Here is a 20993-nt window from a genome sequence, read left to right on the forward strand (position 1 = left end):
ATTAGTTGTTGATCCAAGTTCCTAACCTGATCTATAGCTGCTATTAAAAAAAGTAACATTTTCTTTATATAGCACCTTCCAGGATAAAAATCACAAAGTGCTTCAAAGAAGCTAAAACATAAAATAAAAATCAACCAAAAGCAAAAGATGAGTTTTTAGTCGATTCTGAGTTTAATAGGGAGCCAGTGCAGCTGAATCAGCAGGGGTGTGACATGGGAGTACTTGGAGGACTTGGTCAAAAGCTTTGCAGCAGCGTTCTGAACAAATTGCAGCTTGCTAGCTGCATTTAGTGAGAGGAAAAATTACACTGTGGATATAAGGAGCAAATATGAGCTTCCTCCAAAGGACATCTGGTCCCACAAACAGCTCAGAGTAGAGCTGGCTCCTTTTGGGTTTCTGGGCACCTGTCTAGAAAGCCTCCTGGACACCCGCTAAATGAGGTGTTTTGAGCACTGAAGAAACCTCTTGCTGGATCAGATTTATTTTAACAAGTAAAATGTGTCTGTAGCAGCAACTTTATTGCCTAATTGCTCGCAATCTGAACTGACTGTGCTTTGACTACAAGCTCATGGCTAGGAGTTGGAAAGTTTCCACCTTGTCAATCCAGGAGCCTCAAAAGGTAACACTTGGGAAAGTTTGCTAGCAACACTACTTAGATATGTTTAAGAAAATAAAATCTTTGGGTTTGGGTTATAATAAAATCTCTCCTCTATTTTCTGGGTCACCAGGGTCATGTGCACTGTTCCACTTTATTTAGGATGGGTTGCCAGTAAAGCACCAGAAGGAAATGAAGAATATATATAACAAATTTACCGCATATTGATGAGCTTACATTTGTAAAATGCCATAAAACAGTTTGGACCTGGCAGAAACTATGTTCCCTTTATTTAGAATACAGTTTAGCTGTGTGGAAACATAAACTCTTCGGGGCTCGACATGGAAATCTACCAGGTGACCACAGAGTGATTTCATGAAAGCTAATGTACACAAAATCTGCCTTACTGCAAAAATTAGATCAGTCTACATTCTGCATTTGAACATGGTTCAAGTGAGAGCACATGAGGTAACATACCAACCCCGCAATTACTTGCCACTGTTAATATACCTGTCAGTTTGTGGTTGTGCCATGATGATAGCATTTGTGCTGTCGAGTCTGAAAGAAGCGCATTTAGTCTTGTATTGAGAAAAGGAAAGGTGCTGCTGCTGCTGATTTACGCTATTTCCAAAGAATCTTTTGGAAATCAAGTTAACTCTAAAAATATGACCGGTTATTGTTTTTTTTAATATATGTTCGGAAACTAGATGTGTGTATCTCCTTTTCACCTTAACACCTCAAATCTCCAAATGTATGCTATGATAAAAACCCACATTCAAAAGTCCTCTACTGAAAACTCAAGTTAAATCATTTCAAAAGCGTTTGTCAGGCCAAACAGAGCTGAATGAGTTTGTGAGAGACGGAGAATCCCTGCCCTGCTGTTTGTGTACCTCCTTCTTCTTCGACAGTCCCCTCCTACTTCCCCAAGATATAGGCAGCACTTTAACTCCGAGTCAATCAGAGTGGGATCTTTAACCGTGCGTGCCTCAGCCCACCACTTACACCCTCACAGCAGTCATCACTCGTACACCATCACATTGAGGCACGCTTGCACCGCAGACCATATGGAGTACTACAGCTTTCTCCTGCTTTGGATCTACAGCCAGCAGCTGGGTGAGTGAAAGTAGTTTATTGTTGTAACTATATATGTGTGCTTCTATCAGACTAATGTGTGGATCTAACCGCTTTTCCTCATGTAGCTTTAAAATAATAGAAATACGATGCTTATTTAATCGTACTGTGTCCCAATTGAGCAGCAGGAAACATTTCTAAAATAAAGAGGTTTTCTCTTTTTACTACATTAGATGACTTATTTTGTTAGTATTATGATATTGTATTTGCAAATCTGTGTGCTTTGTACTAAAGCAGCGAGATTTGAGTATCTTCAGTGGATGAAAGGCTATTTGTGCACATGAGTATCAAGAAACTGCAAGGCAAAGGTCATTTGCTTTACTGAAAGATACGCTGTCTCTTAAAGGTCCACAAAGAAGCTCTGTGTCACACTGGAAGCAGGCATGTTCTTAAAACTCGTGCCATCTTTTCAGTGTCAACTTTACAGAGACTGGAGAACTAGTGGTGCTCAGCCAGAAATGTGGTCAATTACCAGTGTAATCACTTTAGCAGCACCACATCCAGACAGGGTGAAAGAAACAGGATGACATGCATCAAATGCATGTACTTTTCAAAGCCAGACCTTTATTATGATTATCGTCTAAAGTAATATACAGTCCCAATGTTTAGTAAAGCTAATTAAATCAACCGCATCCTTTAAATGGCCTGTAGAAGCTTCAGTAACCGATGCAGGGCTGGAGATTTCTGTATGGTTACGTTTTGAGCTCAGTATAGTCACAATGCAGCCACATTTCCATAAAATTCTGGGCAACTTGTCACTGTGGCTGTACATTATGTTTTGCCTGTTTTTTCCTCAACAGAAAGGCATTATTCACTTCTTTTCAAACTATTTGGAAGAGGAAACAAACTGGTCTTTAATTTACAAGTTTGGTAAATAATGTGAAACTGAAGATTGGAGAAAAGGAAATGTCTATTGTAAATATTTGTATCAGTTTTGGAATTCACTGGAGCAAACCTCTGGATTGATGCCACAGTAATAGAGACATTGACCTTGTAGCTGGAGTCTGCGGCAGAAGATGTGATGTAGCGGGAGATGTTTTGGAAAGCAAGCAAGAGGCTGTGGATTACTGTGTGTGGCCTGACATGACTTTTGAAAGAAGATAACTTTAAATACGTCTATTTGGTTTGGATTTGATGAATATGAAACTTCTATATATGTATAAAGGGTGTAAACATGTCCCTTAGATTCACTCTGCCAGCAGAATATACAGTATGAACTGTTTATTTTTCTTTCTGTGTATTTGTGTGAAAAAATGACCTCATTTCAGTGTGTCCACATCCAAGAAACTGTAACAGGGTTTAATGGTTTGAAGACACATCTTGCCTATAATTAATGGCTAAATAATTTGTTTCAATTGCCCTCCACAGATTTTCATTTTACTTAAGTTCCTCCTTTGTTATCAGTGGACAAGACCTATAATTCCTGCAGGCTGATACCTACTTATCAATGAAAAGCCATTTCAATCCATTATATCTGTATTTAAAAGCTGCTCATGTTTTAGTTACAGTTAGTTAATGCTATACTGACCGATAGCAATTTATGCTCCACCTTCAGCTACAGAGATTTAGTCTGAATCCCTGTTGAGCCTTTTACCAACTCAGAAGGTTAACAGCCTAGCAGTGCCCAGTTGGCTCCTGTGTGCTTGGAGCATCTGGTTTTACACACCCCATGCCTCCCACAGTATTTGCTTTGGCATAGATAACAGTGAAATAAGGCGCCAAAATCTTTGAAAGTACATTGTCAACTGTGAAGTACCATGAAGTGTATCTTTCCAGAGAAACCATTGGATCACTGGAAATCCAGAATGGATCAATGGAAAGTCATTGCATCCTGTTTCTTCTGATATTTACTTTTATACAAAGACCCATGCCAAAGATATCGCTCCTGGTCATGTAACACCAGTCGGATGCTGTTTCCACATACACACACACACACACATCAGAATTGATTGTCAGGATAGATTTTTTTAAAAATCAGCGAAGAAGAGGAGACGTCACAGTGCTGTATCATGCGTGTGTGTGTGTGTGATATGAGGATGTGTCCAAGCCAGCAGTTTGCACAATTCATCCAAACTGCTGCTCTATATCAGCGGGTCTGCGGTGGAGCTCCAGCGGCTTGGTGTTGGGCCAAAAGCAGCAGCAGACTAATGTGAGTCACACCGGCAGCCACCGGCCTGAGGTTTATTTATCTGGGCAAAGAAACCGGTACACAGGAAACCCAGGAAGACTCTGACCTTACGTTAAAAGCTGCTAATATTACTGAGAATATTAAATTGCTTTGCTACTTTAGTGTCTTTAAATGGAAACTGGATGATCTCAGTTCTCATGCTTTTTACCCTGACACTTCTCTCTCTGTTCTGTGCTGCCCTGGGTTCCTTTGCTAGTTTTTCTTGTGACTATGTCAGTAACTTGGGTGTACTGCTGGATAGCTCGCTCAAACTCGATAAGCAAGTGTGTGCTGTAGTGAGATCTAGCTTCCACCAACTGCGCCTTATCTCTAAGGCTAGGCATTATATTCCGCATGAGGACCTGGAGAAGCTTATTCACGCTTTTGTGACCTCCAGGTTGGATTATTGTAACTCCTTGTACTATGGTCTTCCCTCTTCTCTTCTTCTTAGACTGCAAACAGTCCAAAATGCAGCAGCCCGCCTTTTAACTGGTACCAGGAAATTTTGCCATATTACCCCTGTCGTAGCTAGCCTGCATTGGCTGCCCATAAAGTACCGTATTCAATTTAAAATATTACTTCTTACTTTCAAAACTATTAATAAATTAGCGCCAAGTTATCTTAGTGAACTTCTCAAACCACATACTCCTGCTAGAACACTCAGATCTGCCACTCAACTACTTCTGACCCAACCCAGATCTCGACTGAAGTCTCGGGGTGACCGTGCGTTTGCTCTGGCTGCCCCGGTACTGTGGAACACCCTTCCTCTCGACCTCCGCGCATCTGATTCCATTGCACTGTTCAAATCACGATTAAAAACCCACTTATTCAATCTTGCCTTTCCCTCTAGTTAATATTTCTTTTATGATTTTATATCATGCACTTTTATGCTCATTTAAATTCTTGTTTGCTCTGTACCTGTTGCTTTCCTATGTATTAGTGACAGTTATCTGCTTGCATATTTAGTACTTGCTTTGGTCCTATTTCTATTATCCTCCTCCTATACTCTATTTTACTTGTTAAGCACCTTGGCATACCCTTGGTTTTTAAGTGTGCTTTATAAATAAAGTTTATTATTATTATTATTATTATTACAAGGACTGTGAGATTATTAGCTGTAATATTCCTTGCTTCATCTTCAGCCGAGATAAGGAGAATAATTGCTTGCATTGCTTATTCACCAGATATCAGATATCAGAACAGAAAATATTCTGTTCTATTTTATAATTAGCCCCCCCCCCCCAAACAAAAAGCAAAAATAACTATAAAATGATGCAGCACCTTCTGATTTATTTCCACACGGCTCCATCCCAGTGACTTATTTTCAACCTTGTTTGCTGAATATGTTTGTAGCTATATAGAAACTTTAAGGGGACGTTATGGGATAGGGTGAAAGAAGAGCTGGTCGTGTGCACCATTCGTGCCACAGGAAATGAGCAATGTGGCACATGTGTCAATATTTACTTGAAGAGTTTGCGTGGCAGAGACGGCCTTTCACTTTAAGAGAACTTTTCATGAAGCAGAACAAACAGTCTACGGTGATGCCAATCACATTATGAGATACTTGAGGTCACTTGACTGAAAAAAATATGTGAATGACTTATTCATTGTGTAGCTGGGAATCCAAGCGTAGCTGTGGTAGAAGTGTGGTCTCAGTTTATTTATTTTTTTATGTTTATTTTTTTTAAACTGCCTGCAGTCCCCAAACTGTCAGTTTTGGCCACAGTTTACAGATGCTTGATAGGGAACCGGGAAAGCAAATATTTAGTTTCATGTGTGTTTAGACAACCTATTAACATGTCCAAATATTCACTATCTAAGAAATGCAGACAAATTCACATTTCTGTAGAGGGGCCATTTGTCTTCGGACTCAACATCCAGCCTCTCCTCTACATGTCAAAGCACCAGCAGAACTAAAATCTGTTCTGCTGTGTTAAGCAATGTTAAAGTGGTAATTCTGCAGTATTTATGATTTAAGAAAAATGCAATATTTTTATAATATAGAACATCTTTATAAATTACAAGCAATTCAGTTGTTATTTAACCATTCTGACAATACTTGTGATGCTATTCTTTATCCTTTTTAAATTTGGAGCAGTGGCAGAATATTGACCACTTAAATTGATGTCTTCAAAGTGGTTTCTAACGTAAAGTTTTCCCTAATTTGCTTTAATAAAAGAGTTCACTCATTAAAATGGTCCGTAAGCCAATAAAACAGCTTTATGAATCAGCAAACAGACTCCTGCCACACTTGCCACAGCTGCGCTGAGGCTCTGGGTGACCACAAAATTTTGTATTTTGCTTCCAAACCAACACCTTGATACTTTAAAAAAAAAAGAAAAAAAAGAATTTGAACACGTGAATACCCAACAGGTCCATCTAACATCCCAAGAAGATCTCAGAGTTTACTTTTTGAAAGTGATGAACAGTGAACACTTGTTGAGAGGTGTATCAAAGAAATGTACACGATGTTAGACCATGTGATCAGCTGCTGGACATCCACATAAACAGATACATTGATGCAAGTGAAGAGAAAAGATTCCATGGACCTATTTTCTCAACCATTTATCCACTTCAGGATTGGCTGGGGTGCTGGAGCCTATCCCAGCTGGCACAGGGTGAAAGTACACCCAGGACAGGTCACCAGATCACTACAGGGCTAACACAAACAAGGCAGGCAACCATTCAAGCTCACATTTACACCTTTGGGCAATTTAGAATCACCAGTTAATGTAATTAGAGTGCAAACATTTGACAGTCAAATGTTGAAAGGTTTTCATTATGGCAACATCAGATTAAAAATAGTGTTAAGTTACAGCAGCAGCAAGTTTTCTCTCCCTCTCTTTCTCTGTGAGTCAGCTGTCTTGAATTTTGAACTGTAGTTTCTTATTGAGTAACTTTAATTGAACATGTGTCCAGCTTTGTTGCACATTCCTTCACTTGAATTTATCAAAGATTTCCCAGACAAAGAAAAAAACGTCTCACTTGACTCAATGTGACCCCAGAGTCTCATTCATGGGGAATGAACTGTGAGTGGTGGTTTTTTGCTTGAGTGTGAGAGACTTAATAAACCCTACAGTGTGAGGACAAGAGCCACAAAGTAAGAAGTACAGAGGTCTGCGGTGGTTAAAAGATGAGACTTCTGAGCTCTCAGCTCAGTGTTGCAGCTCCAGCTGTGAGAAAACACTTTAATTTTAAGGAAACCTCTGTGTCTCATTAAGCCCCAAGCGTGATTCAATTTCCCTCCTATGTCCTTCTCTTTAGGCGATGGTTTTTCCCTAAAACGTGACTCGGTGTAGTTTTGGATTGAGGATATCAGTAACATGTAGTGCAAAGGTAAATGTGAGTCCTGAACTTACAGTAGCTGAAATATTAATCGAGCGAAAAAAACTGAGCAGGGTCTCTTCAGTATAAAGTATAGCAGTTAGCGGAAAAGAGCTCGGCAGCAAATTATGCAGAAGACGGATGAAGCGAGGGAGATGAATTGAGAGGAAAGCAGAGCTGCATTACAGTTACGTTTTTTCCCTTCTTTGTTGCCAGAAGTAACGTTTCGTCACCTCCACAAAGATCCTCCTCTTTCATGGAAATTTGAAGGCCAAATCTTACTGTCAGCATTAATAAAATATAATGGGTTAAGTTAGTGACATGCAAAATCTGCTTTTGCAGAAGACGTTTTTATAAGATGCCTAAAATGTGAGAAAAACTCGAGTGCACATGTATTCTTCCTGCCCTCAGATTGCATCCGAGTATATTTCACCGGCTATTAATTATAATATCAATTTCAATTGCTTCTCTTCATTTTGTCTTCTTCTACTTCACCTTAGACTGACATACTGGTATTAAGTAAACAATGTCTGTCAAGTATGCCCCATGGAAGTAAAAAAATGTGCTATGTTGGTGGCCATGTTGACACACGTTTAACCAAAACTCCTCCGGGTCTGCAGATGTCTAATGGAAAAGTGTCAGTCAAACATGAGAGACAGCTCAGTTTATCTGAATAATATTTGTTTCGTTAGGAGGGAAGTCTGTGTTTAGGCTGGAGCAGGAGACTTGGGATTATTTTGAGGATGAGTAAGGAGGACTTTGCCGCACTTTGTTGTATTCAGGCCAGATGCTGAGGTTCAGCACAAACATTTACCATACAATCTAGATGTTCTATTTGGATTCAACTAATTCCATTGGAGATGGTATTTAAAGTCCTGCTTATATCGCTGCTGACAAGACTTGTATTTTCTTTTCCAAAGGGTTCCACGACTGCTTTAACATCGACACAAAGAAATACAGGATCATTAAAGGCCCTAAACAAGCACAGTTTGGATACACTGTTCAGCAACATGTGGCTGCTGGAGGAGAAAAATGGTAAGGACTCATGTTATTTACGCACGGCGTCTTTGCAAAATATTACAGCTTTTTCATGTTAAATTCTCTTTACTGATGTTTTGTAGCTTGGCAAATATTATATCTTTCAAATCAAGCTGTTGGTGAGTGATAGCGAGTCAAGTTTAGTCCATGTGACAGGAGGCCTGGCTTTATTTGTGTGTGATATACATCTTCATCAAGTGGAAATCTCATATATTGACATTATGATGGTTTCTGCTGGTGCAATGGCTACTTTTATTGCATTGCAGAATTTTTACTGCCTTTATTTTATTTAAAATATCAGTATCTCCTACTGTAATGCATATTTTTAGCCTGGTATAAAACTGTCAAACTTCACCTTAGTGATCAGTTGCTAAGATTAAGAGTTCAAGGAAATAATGACTGTAAAATACTTGCTGACAAGATGTGGAGCTGAGAGACAGCTGACTTGGCAAAGATGTTGGGATGTCTCTATTTTTTCCCTGTGTAAGCTAGTGATCTACTGCACCTCTCTTGTGGTGGTTTCCTCCCAGTAATTTGTGCTTGCAAATCAAGCTGTAGCTCTGAACCAAATACCTCACATTCATCATATTACCTCATAGCACAAACTCCTGATGCGCACTAGGCCAACTGGCACCACGTGGTGGCCAGAATTAGTTTCTGGCATTTCCAAAATATCTTTTAGCCAGCACTGTGCTGGCACCGTGCCATGTTCAGGTTTTGCTTCTGTGTATGTGTGTGTGCAACAACCATTAGTTCTGTTTATGTAGATATATAATTATATGTCCTTTTTAAAAAGAAAACTTGACTTCAGTTGCTTCCAGAGTCCTTCACCAGAAAATAACGAGTGTGACGAATTTTATGAAATGCTTTCCATGACCTTGTGGGGATAGGTTAATTGGATAATCCTAATTGCCACTAGGTGTGAATGTGCGAGTGAATGTGAGTGTGAACGGTTGTCTGTCCCTATGTGTTAGCCCTGCGACAGACTGGCGACCTGTCCAGGGTGTACCCCGCCTTTCGCCCTATGACAGCTGGGATAGGCTCCAGCGCCCCCCGCGACCCTGAAAAGGATAAGCGGAAGCGAATGGATGGATGGATGGATGGGCTTTCCATGACCTCCCTTTCAGTTTTCTGACAGTAACCTCCTGCAGTTGTTTAAATGATGACAGCAGAAACTGCAACATTGTAATAGTGAGACCGCATTTTTTTATGTTGACCTATAGAGCTTTACATGTTTAACATTATACGTTATAATTCTTATAATTAATTCCCTTATTATGCTTTTGTGACCACACCAAATGGACGTATTCTCTCCCACAGAATACACTGATGTTTTGGAGTTCATGCTTTTCTTACATGACGTATCTTCACTGCAGCCTTTCTCTAAAGTGTTTCTGAAAATGTGCTCTCTAAATATACCCCATTATTGAATATACCCCAATTATTAAAGCATATAAACCCATTCTAAGTGCAGACATTTAGTTCATTTTCAGGTTTTGAGGGTCGTGTTTAGACTTTCAAATCCTGTTATTTATTTGAAAGATGATTATTTATAGTGTCATGGTCTCTTTTCCCTCCTGCTGGTTCTGTCTAGTCAAAAAATCTTTGCCCCACATATACTTTACATTGGAGCAGCATCACACACATAAAATGACTGCTTTGCGATCTTGACGCTGTTTTTCCTTTTTTCTGTGTGTGTGTGTGTGGGATGCTCAGCATTCACCTACTCGTTCAGTCATTCATTCATTTTGCCTTGTTGTAGTACAGCAGTCGGCCACAAGGCTTAAATGGCAAAACAGCAGACTAGTAGGTCATGTCCTGCTCTTCCAAAGTGTGGGCACCAGTAAGTTACTGGGTTAATCAAAACCTAATCTCACTACTGTTGCAGTACAACGCATTAGGAAATTGTTTCCAGTTAGCTCAATCAAAGAGCAGAACTGAATTTAAATACCTGTGTTTTTACTTAATGGTGATACAATGGTGTACTTTTTTTTTTTGTACTTTTTTCATCCTCTACTGCACGTCTTCTATGGCAGTCCGGCATGTGAAGCCTTTAGTCTTGTGCATGCATGGTTCATATAAAGCTGTTTTACAATATTCCAGGTGGAAACAAAACTACCATCTTCTGCTTCTTGATAAAATCACGACTCAGCAACTCAGCAAAGCTAGAAGCTAACAGAGAGCTTTGGACTGTATGTGTCCAATCAATGGATCTGCTCATCATTATTATTATTATTAGCAGTAGTCGCAGTAGTAGTAGTAGACACTAAATACCACTCCTAATTTGGTGAAGTGTGCAGATTTCTATAGATGCCTTCTCAGGGATTTAGTGAAGTTACTGTAACAATACTGTGTCTGTGTATTGGCTACTGTCTGTCTAAAAAACGCTGTGACCTGCAACTTACTAAAGATATTACGGTGAAAACCCAACTTGTTTAGCAACCATGCCAGTTGATCACGTCTACCAGAAATGAAAAGATCTGATGAGATTGACACTTGTGGAATAAAGGTCAACAGACCTGTCTGTAAATGTCTGAGAACGAGGTGCAAACAGTGTGTAAACCACATACAGCAAAATAGAGTTGAGGGGATTGGTATTTTGTCACTGTTAGGTGTTTGTGCATCTAATATAACGCATATGATGAATAGAAATTGGTGAAAAGTGTGCAGGTTTCGGTAGATGTCTTTTCAGTGATTTGGTTACTGTAACAATACTGTTTCTGTGTATTGGCTACTCAGTCTACTGTCTGGCTGAAAATGCTGTGGCCTGCAGCAGTAAGTGTTCCAGTGTTTTACTCAGTTATGACTCGTCTGTCTGTTCACCAGACATCTTACGCATCCTGTTGAATTTCGGTTTTAAAAGACTGTTTAGTCAGAGCAGCAAGAGTTGGTGTGTGATCAAACAGCTGTGCACTTATGCAAGACTGTCTGTGTATATTTGTATGTGCATGTGGGAGTGTGTGCACAGTACATAGTCTGACAGCTCTCAGCTGGATGCAGGAATGTCGCATGAGCTGTGGCCAATGTAAAAATACCACTTTAATGAGAGCTACAGATCATTAAAACAAGTTTAGATTACGTTATCATTTTATCCACACTGACTTGCATACATGAGTTCCTAGTTCCTCTATGCAGTTGCTGCACATCTGTAGGGTGATTTCTGGAGTTTACCTCCACTGAATAAATTTGACTAAATCCTTGTCATATCTACTACAGTATATTGTCACTGATGCCGTTTTCCTTATCTCTGGGTTCCATGTATGTATAATGTTCAGAATGAACTGCTGATTGCATGGACCTGAAATCATGTGAAACTGCTTTTATTTAGTATATTTACACATGTGGTTTAACATTTAACATTTAAATAAGTCAATTAAATAAACTACACACATTCTGTAAATTGCAATGGATTGTTCCAGATCATTTATGCTTTTTAGGCTTCCAGTTTCCCTTCAACTGATTTCATGTCAACTAGGCTTCCAGGAGAACTAGACTTTTTACACTTACTGACAGGGCCCGTGAGCTTGTGCGCCAATCTATAGCACAGTTAACTTTTCCAGACTTGACTGAATTCTCATTCCCTCAGCTGTGAATGTTTGGATAGGAACAGGATCACAGCTGGAAAGTGACTCTGTGGGAAAAAAAAGCCTTTTATGACCAAAACCTGAAGTTAGGCAAGAATGCAGCTGTATTTAAAAGGCTGTACTTGAGAACCAAAATAGAATAGTAGACAAAGATATCTGCTGGTTCTTTGCATTTAGGTAGGTTATTATCACAGCTGATAGCAAAGCTGGTATTTTCTTCAGCTTGTGAGTCTTTGTGTGCATGTCATTCAGTTCCCTTCTGTTTGTGCAAAATCACAACAACCCTCATCTCAGGGTACTTTATATTGTAAGGTAATGACCCAACAATAATACAGAGAAAGGCTCAACAATCACAAATCACTGTAAACAGGCAGGCAGCTGGTGACAGTGGGAATGAAAAACTCCCGTTTAACAGGAACAAACCTCCAGCAGAACCAGGCTCACAGCTGGGCGGCCATCTGGTGTGACTGATTAGGGCTGAGGGAGACAGGCCAAAAGACATGCATTACTTACATTACTTTGGTCAAGGCTTTGTTAGCAAAATCTTAATTTGGTAGCTACCATTCAGTGTCATTTAATGTTGTGAAAGGGTAAATTTGTACTGTCTTTTCTAAATCCTTTGGATCCAATGACTCAACTAAGCAGTGAGTAAAAAGGAAAACCAAAGAAAGTTGAAAAGGATAAAGAAGTGAAACAGCAAACAACAACAAAGCAATGAAAAGAAGTTCAAAAGTGACACAGGATTCAAACAGCACTCTCCTGGTCAACAGTCTTGTGAATTATGTCGCTTTAACCACATCCTATGTGTTATTCTTTCAGACATGAGTGTTTGCCCTTAGTGTCCACTAATATTACCTTGTTCCCAAATGGCTTTGGCAAAACTGCAGTTGGAATGACAGCTAGTTGGGAACTGTTACAAAGGCACTTTTAAGAACTTTGGCAGGCCTCTCTGTCTGTCTGTAGACAGATTTTGCCAACAGATTTTGTCATAACCATAGAAAATAAAGCCACGAAACGTGTCGTCTATGGTCAAGATCAAAATGAAGGCTGGTTTCAAAAATAATCTCCAGTATTTAAGAGGCTTTAACCATTGGAGTTATTAAAATGTGCAAAAGTTGCGAAAAGTCCTCTTGAGTTTTAAGGTTGTTTTATTTGCCAAGTGTTTACTGTAAAGGACATTATTTTGCCCAACAACATTTATTGAGGTCTGTGCATTACTGCTGATGGAGCTACGGAGGAAAGGGCATGCACCATTTCTCCACATGTCTGCTCAACGGGGTGATTTAAACACCCTGCCACAGCAGGCACTCATTGGGTTATTGAAATGAGGCCACATTACCTCCAGTTGGCAAAGAGCTTAAGTCTTTGAATCTGATGGGATGCACTAACCTGCATACTTGTGCCATACACTGCAGAGGCCCCCCACTGTCTGTTCTGCTGTTTATTTTACTGTAGTTATATCAGGTCTTCTCTTTTGAGACCTGACATCTACTCCTCAGCTCAGTTAGAAACATAACTACAGAGTGTCTGTGAGGGCTTTCACCTCTGCTTTAAGTAGTGCTTCTTTTATTTCACTTGTTGTGCAGAACTGCACCAAAAAAAAGGTTATAAAAGAGAATTCAGTGTACCTACTTTTGATTCAGGCACTAAAAGAACACTATGTTATTACAACTGTTAAAGGTCCATGCTATGATATTCTTTGGCTTTTTACCTGTTGGCAACTGATGGATTTAGCCACATGAAAAGTACAAATAAAGAAAATAAAAATAGTGGCAGTAGATGGGTCATTTTAGCTGTTGCTAGGTGATTGCTAGGCATGTAATCCTAAACGAGATGGTATTGTCATGAAGTCAAAAAAATATTTCAGGTGCATAAAGGTTAAAAACAGGTGATTTAAGCCAATTGGTACGTAGTCGCCAGGCAATCTTATTGCGTCATAATATGCAACGCATAATGCAGCAATAATAATTATATATATATATATGATAATTCAAAAATCAATTAGATGTTGTTGTTGTGATGCTTTCTTAAGGTGTTGTAGATTCAAAAATGTTAATAAGAGGTCATTTTAACATGATATTTTGTTGCTAGGCTGCATGATGATGTCATGATATGTGATAGATAAAGACCTTCAGGGTGAAGATGAAGATGAAGCTATGTGCCAAATTTAGTTGATCGGTTTCTTATAGTTTAAGTAGAATTAAACTTCAGCATGACCCAGAATGAGTGACTGAGCCTATAGACTCAGCAGGAAAGTGTTTATAAAAGGTTGAGTCCTAAAGCTGTTTTCCTGTAGACATCTGTAGGACTGGAAGTCTTTTTGAAGTCACAACTTTTGCAATCTGGTGGCCTTCAGATAGAATCCAGTTTAAGGCACTTCCACATTAGCTTAATTTTTCTGAACCAGAAGAAACACAGATATTTTTTACTGTCTATAGTTGTTATATATGTGTTATCAAACTTAATTTCTGTATATAGTATTGCAGAATGTATCTGTTATGTGACTAGGAACAAAAACACCCAAAATAAAGAACAGAAATAGCATATTGCTCCCTACTTATAGTCCATTAACACCAAGGTGTTTAGTTGAAAATTAAGCTATTGGAGAAGTTGGATATTTTTATCATGGCGCTACAGAGTGAAAGGCTCAGAAAAAAAAAATTGCATTTGATCGTGAGGGCAAAATTTAAATGTTCAGTTTTCACAAATGTCAACCACATGTTTCCAGAGGAAAAGTTACCACCAAATCCATTACGATTCATCATCTGGGAACCATAGTGTCTGCAGACAAATTTGTAGTTTTCAGATATTTAGATTCAGTTATATGTTTTGAGTTTTTTTGCCTTTACATTGTCAGGGAATGATAAATGCCTGTAAAACAAACATGTATAACTGTGGTCACCATTTGATCATCTGAATCCCCAAACCACAATAGTGCCAAGTAAATATAACAATAGCTTATTGAACAACTGAAAATTTGGACCTGCTGGTTATGCTAAGACAAGTCCTCACAAAAGTCAGCAAAGTTTGGTGGAGTCCATAAATATCTGAGCCAAATGTCATCCAGTCTAATCCATTCAGTAACTGTTGAGATAATCCATTCTGGTGGAAAAAGGTGGATGTGGATGTTCACTCCCTCTCCGTACTTGAGGACAGTAAGTAAAAAAAAAAACTATTAAGAGCTTGTTAATGTCTCATAATCCTCTGATTACTGCTACCGTCAACTCAATGCTCCCAGGCAGAGCAGATATGGGAAATAAATGTCTTGGAAAAATAATTATGTGACCATAACAATCCCCTCAATTAATGAGGCAGCACTAACAAAAGGAAACATATCCTGTTAATACCAATGGACAGAATGTGATGAGCAAGCGTGACACTGGAGTAGCACACTCATGTTTGGGGCATGGATGTGGTTTCACAGCAAATACATCTCCGCCTTCCAAATATGAAAAAAATGACCACATTAATGACAGGCTGGGCTTGGGGATGGCACTTCCTCAAACCCCCAAATCCTGTATTCATTGGTAACCATGGTAGAAAAGCTCCATGTGTTCATTTTGGGTCAAATACTTTCTTTCATCGTCATTAGCATTCTTGCTGTGATGATGAACCAAAGCTAGCGTTTGACCATAATGAGCTCCTGAACATGATTATTTGAACAGCTTCTGGTGAAATTCAGGAGGTCCTAAGGCAGGCATCCAAGTCAAAGGCAACAATGGTCCCTTTTCATCAAGGTAGATGTATCCTGACCTGAACTTAAGCTGCTGTGTCTCCACTGGCCAAGGGATAGCAATATCCGAAGTAATAATCGTGATATTAATAGCTATGAAAATATGAGCACTGCTGGAGCCCCTGTGGTAAAATGACTTCCAGAGTCTGTGAGACTTTTAAAGTTGGCTTCAGGAGCAATAACACCGAAGCTTGATCCCATATGATGTCCTCTTTGATGTGCAGTGATGGACTGTTACAACAACATTTCCTCTTGTCTGCAGTTGCTGCTGTAAAATGTCAAATCACAGCTGGTGCTAAGTTTTTAGTGATTGTGCCCTGATTGTACAATGTGGCTACAGTGAATCTACAGCTGCCCAAGAAGAACTTTCCCAACTAAAGCTCACAATCAAACATTCCCACCACAAAGTCCGGTTCAGCTTGGGAACTTTGTTGTCAATACAGTCCATTAAGTTAATACAGAAGAATTGTGTTAATTGGGAGCTAGCTTCCCAGGTGAACAAATACGAATAAAAAGGAAAAACACAAAAAATGTAACCATTACTTTTCATTTCTCCAAAGGACAAACATTGGGTACTTTTTATATATTTTATAACAGATTATGTAGGAATACTTGCAGGATTTCACTTTTTTTTCTTTTTCCTCCACATTGCAAAGCTATAACATCATGACAATGTGATTGTTCAGTTGCAATGTTGATCTTAGATCAACTTTATTATGATGATGTAGGAACAACACCAACATGGGGATATCAGACACATGCCACCCATCCATCCATTTCCTTCCTTTTATCCAGTTCAGGATGGCAGGTGTTGCTGGAGCCTAACCTAGCTGCTATGGGATAAAAGGCTATGGCTATTTTAAAATCACCTATTAATATAACCCATGCATTTCTATGGACTGTGGGGGGAAGCTGGAGAGAAACCTCGCAGACACAGGAAGTATAAAACAAACTCCACAGAGACGAGCCAGGCAGTAGATTCGAACCCAGGACCTTCTTGCTGTGATTGCTGATTGAGATGGTAAATGTGCAGTCAAAGTGTTACAATGTTGTTATTAATGACGTGCCTAGTAGTGCAAGCCTTTGATTCCCACTGAAATCATGGACATCATGTAATGTCAAGTACTGGAACAAGGTAGAAAGTCTGACAATCATGAGCCTAACCTCAAAGTACTTAAGCTAAAGATCCGTCCTCGTTTAATTGTGAGATTTTGGCCTAAAGGTCCATGCAGGAGGTTGATCCTGCTCTGTTTTTGCTATAAAGTGGTGTACGGTATCTTTCCTTTGGGGCACCAAAGCTGTTTTTTGCCAGCTGCTTTGCCTGTTATTTTCACTTGGACTGAAATGTTGTTTAATTTTGTCGCAGACTTAGAGAATTTTCCGAAGCCTTTCCAGGAATGTGAGTATTTTAGGATACAACCTGCCTTTTAATGCCCGAATTAGTTGAGCTCAGGAAATCTGAGTAACAGTAAAACTGTAGGTATTTGCCACTAATGCTGAGGGTTTTTTTTAATTCAGTACTTTAGGTTTGATTTATTTGTGGAGTTTAAATAAAACTGTCTCGTGTAAACTCCAGTGTTATCATGGCAGTGTATGTATTGTGAAATTTTGCTTCTGACTGGTGCTGTTCAGGTTTTTTGCAGGTTTAATGCTGTACATAGTGACTCTGCTCTGCATGTGAAAATTAAAGATTGAGCTAATGGCAGTCTGAGGTTAAATTATGTAGAAATGATGTGCCATTAAATCTAACACAATCATGACAGTTAGAGATACTGAAAACCTAAAACACCCCAATGCTTGACTCTAAGAGATCATTAATAAAAAATGTTGTCGAGCTGACACGTTTTTTTGTTGTTTGTTTTCATTTGAATCACCCCCCTCCTCAAAACAAGGGAGGGGGGTGATTTTCTTTTACATCATTATCTCAGATACCAGATATTTTACATTCGGCAGAGGGTGTTTTATAATAACAGAGGATTGAATACAGTGGTCCCTCATTTATCGACAGGTGAAATCCGTGAAGTAGTTAACTTATTATAGATGTTTTCAGGCTGTAAAACCCCTCACTACACACTTTATACACTTTGCTCAGACCGACTCTCAAAGTTCAAACCTTCGTAGAAAAATAAGTCCAGAAATATAGAATGAAACCAAAGACACCCGTGGTTGCCTTTGATGGTGCAAAACGTTTTGTTGACATTGTTGTTTGTTGGGGAGAAAACTTACAAAAATACAGTACAGCACGTCACAGTCACACTGCTAGCGATCAAAGATTTATGTAAATTTGACAAGCTGAACGCATTCTGTACTGTACAGGAGACACGAGATTGGCTGTAGACCATTGTCAATCAATCAGGACGCAGAACACAATGCGCTGTACAAAAAAAAGGATGCAAAATTGCACCCAAAAAAAATCCTCAAAACAGCGAGGCCGCGAAAGGTGAACCGCGTTAAAGCGAGGGACCACTGTATTTATGTCACAGTGGAGGGCCTTCAAATCCAAAGACAAAGAGGAGTTGAAAAGGGTGCAGAGAGAGTTGAGGGGACTGATAAGGAATGGGAAGGACAGCTACAGGCAGAAGATGGAGAACCAGCTTCAGCAAAACAACGTTGGTGAAGTCTGGAGAGGCCTCAGAACCATCTCAGGCCACAAACAGCAGAACTCTCTGCCTGGGAGGGATGTGAGGTGGGCAAATGAACTGAATCATTTCTTCAACAGATTTGATTCAACCATGAGACAGTCTACAACATCGGCTGCAGACTCACCCACCCCCACTGCTGCTGTTCCACCTCTGACACCTCAGACACTTCACACCTCCTCTATTCACCCTGCTCACTCCTCCCCACCCCCAACAACAGCATCCAATACACACTCAACACAAGGCTCCAGCCTGTCTCTCTCAACCACCCAGGTTAGGAGGGAACTGAGGAGGATTAATGGCAAGAAGGCAGCGGGCCCAGATGGCATCAGCTCGAGGGTCGTCAGGTCCTGCGCGGACCAACTGTGTGGGGTGATGGAGCACCTCTTCAACCTGAGCCTGAGGTTGGGAAGAGTCCCACAGCTCTGGAAAACCTCCTGTGTTGTACCAGTGCCAAAGACTTCACGCCCCAAGGACCTCAACAGCTACAGGCCGGTGGCTCTGACATCCCACCTGATGAAGACCCTGGAGCGGTTGGTCCTGGCTCAGCTTCGGCGCCTAACAAGCTCATCACTGGACCCACTTCAGTTTGCCTACCAGCCTGGCATTGGCGCGGATGATGCCGTCATTCACCTCCTACATCGTTCCCTCGCTCACCTGGAGACTGCTGGAAGCACTGTGAGAATCATGTTCTTTGATTTCTCCAGTGCCTTCAACACTATTCTTCCCTCGGTTCTGAAGGACAAGCTGGAGAACTCTGGAGTGGACCATCACCTCACTACCTGGATTTTGGACTACCTCACCGACCGACCACAGTATGTGAGGACTCAGGGCTGTGTGTCGGACAGGGTCGTCTGCAGTACGGGGGCCCCACAGGGAACGGTTCTGGCTCCGTTCCTCTTCACCATCTACACTGCAGACTTCTCCCACAATTCCACCCAGTGCTTCCTGCAGAAGTTCTCTGATGACTCTGCAATAGTCGGCCTCATCACTGATGGGGACGACAAGGAGTACAGAGGACTGACTCAAGACTTTGTGGACTGGTGCCAGCTGAACTACCTCCAGATCAACGCCAGTAAAACCAAGGAGCTGGTGGTAGACTTCCGCAGGCACAAGCATTCTCCACTGCAACCACTGAACATCCAGGGTATGGACATTGAGGCTGTGGACAGCTACAGGTACCTTGGTGTTCATCTGAACAACAGACTGGACTGGACTCATAACTCAGACGCCCTCTACAGGAAAGGGCAGAGCAGGCTGTACCTGCTGCGGAGACTCAGGTCGTTTGGGGTGGAGGGCCCACTCCTGAAGACCTTCTATGACTCTGTGGTGGCTTCTGCTATCTTTTATGGTGTGGTCTGCTGGGGCGGTAGCATCTCTGCTGGGGACAGGAAGAGACTGAACAGGGTGATCCGAAGGGCCAGCTCTGTTCTAGGATGCCCTCTGGACCCAGTGGAGGTGGTGAGTGACAGGAGAATGGCGGCTAAGCTGTCATCCCTGATGGACAACGTCTCCCACCCCATGCAGCAGACTGTGACAGCACTGAGCAGCTCCTTCAGTGGGAGACTGCGGCACCCACGGTGTGGGACGGAGAGATTTCGCAGGTCTTTCCTCCGCCAAAGATACCAGAAAGGTGAACTATTAGCTAAAAGACATGGTGTGCAGTGTGTGGGAAATGAGATGTGGCTCAAAACTTTTGCACAGTAGTATATATTATCGTAGCTATAAACAGCAAGCCTTGATGGATAAAACTTACCAAATGTTAAGTTAAATTGAAAACAAAGCCAGTCAAACAAACTTTGGTTCAGAAATAATGTAAAAACTAACAATGAAAAAGAAATGGTCCAAAATGGAAATCTCGTGCCAGTTTCCTGGCTGGAAATCAGCGGGAATATGCCTCCACGACACCTCCACCCTCCGTTTGTGGATTGTTTTGCTCTTTCTTATAGCTCTGCTATATGAGGGGGGGGGCTTCAGCAAATGGGTCACATATAAAGGTAGGAACAAGAAACTGATATTGTTGTTTACCTTGGAGGACTTGTTGGAAACTCCTTTGATTTATGGTCCTCCTTGAGATCTTTACGCCCTCCATCAGCCCTGAAGAAAAATCACCAGATAACTTATATTCTCCATCAAATGAAGTCGTCTAAAACTTTTTAGTGACTTTTATTAGACCTCACTGACCCCACACAGGAAACCTACTGTGAAATCAAGTACAGGAGTGACTCCTCACAAACATTCGTCATGTGAAAAGAATCTTTGGCACTCAGCACTGTTCTTTGAGGACATCTAAATTCTGTTTAGTAATGTGACAGCTCTCAAATAAGTCAGTTATTCCTCTCGGACGTCCCAGTGAAACCATTACTGTAGCAGTGATTAGACCTTAGCGTTAACACATTAACATTAAGACGTTCAGACTTCAGCAAGTCTCCAAATCCAAAGACACTTAGCAGGAGTATTAAATATTTGCGCGGTCACCTTTATTGTCCAAACTTCTGTCTTTTTTGTATTACCCAAGCTGTCATGAGTTTCTCAGGAGAAACAAGTAGCCCTGTTAGTTCAGCCTGAGGTTTACTTTAAAAAAATGTATTCAGCTCTGTGGATACAGCCTTTTCTGGCTTCCTTCTTGGAAAACATTATTTAAGTTTCTCTATTCATTCACTCTCACATTCACACACTGGTGGAGGCAAACTACAGTTGTAGCCACAGCTGCCCTGGGGCAGACTGACAGAAGCGAGGCTGCCATATCGCGCCATCGGCCCCTCTGGCCTTCACCAGTAGG

General features: G+C 40.7%; 1 protein-coding gene across 1 annotated transcript in view; it reads left to right on the forward strand.

The window, feature by feature from the left end:
• Positions 1-1573: 1573 nt before the first annotated feature.
• Positions 1574-20993, forward strand: part of itga11a (integrin, alpha 11a) — a 52573-nt gene continuing 33153 nt past the window's right edge. Inside the window, exons 1-2 of the mRNA XM_086292856.1 lie at positions 1574-1708; positions 8138-8252. Of these exons, the coding sequence (XP_086148982.1) occupies positions 1660-1708; positions 8138-8252 (164 nt within the window). The 5' untranslated portion in view covers positions 1574-1659. The remainder of the gene's footprint in view (positions 1709-8137; positions 8253-20993) is intronic.

This window comes from Aulonocara sp. 'chitande type north' Nkhata Bay, linkage group LG1 (genome assembly GCF_057382095.1).
Source record: "Aulonocara sp. 'chitande type north' Nkhata Bay isolate Kocher_YH1m ecotype deep benthic linkage group LG1, A_spYH_male_GT1.1, whole genome shotgun sequence".
In the NCBI taxonomy this organism is placed as follows: Eukaryota; Metazoa; Chordata; class Actinopteri; order Cichliformes; family Cichlidae; genus Aulonocara; species Aulonocara sp. 'chitande type north' Nkhata Bay.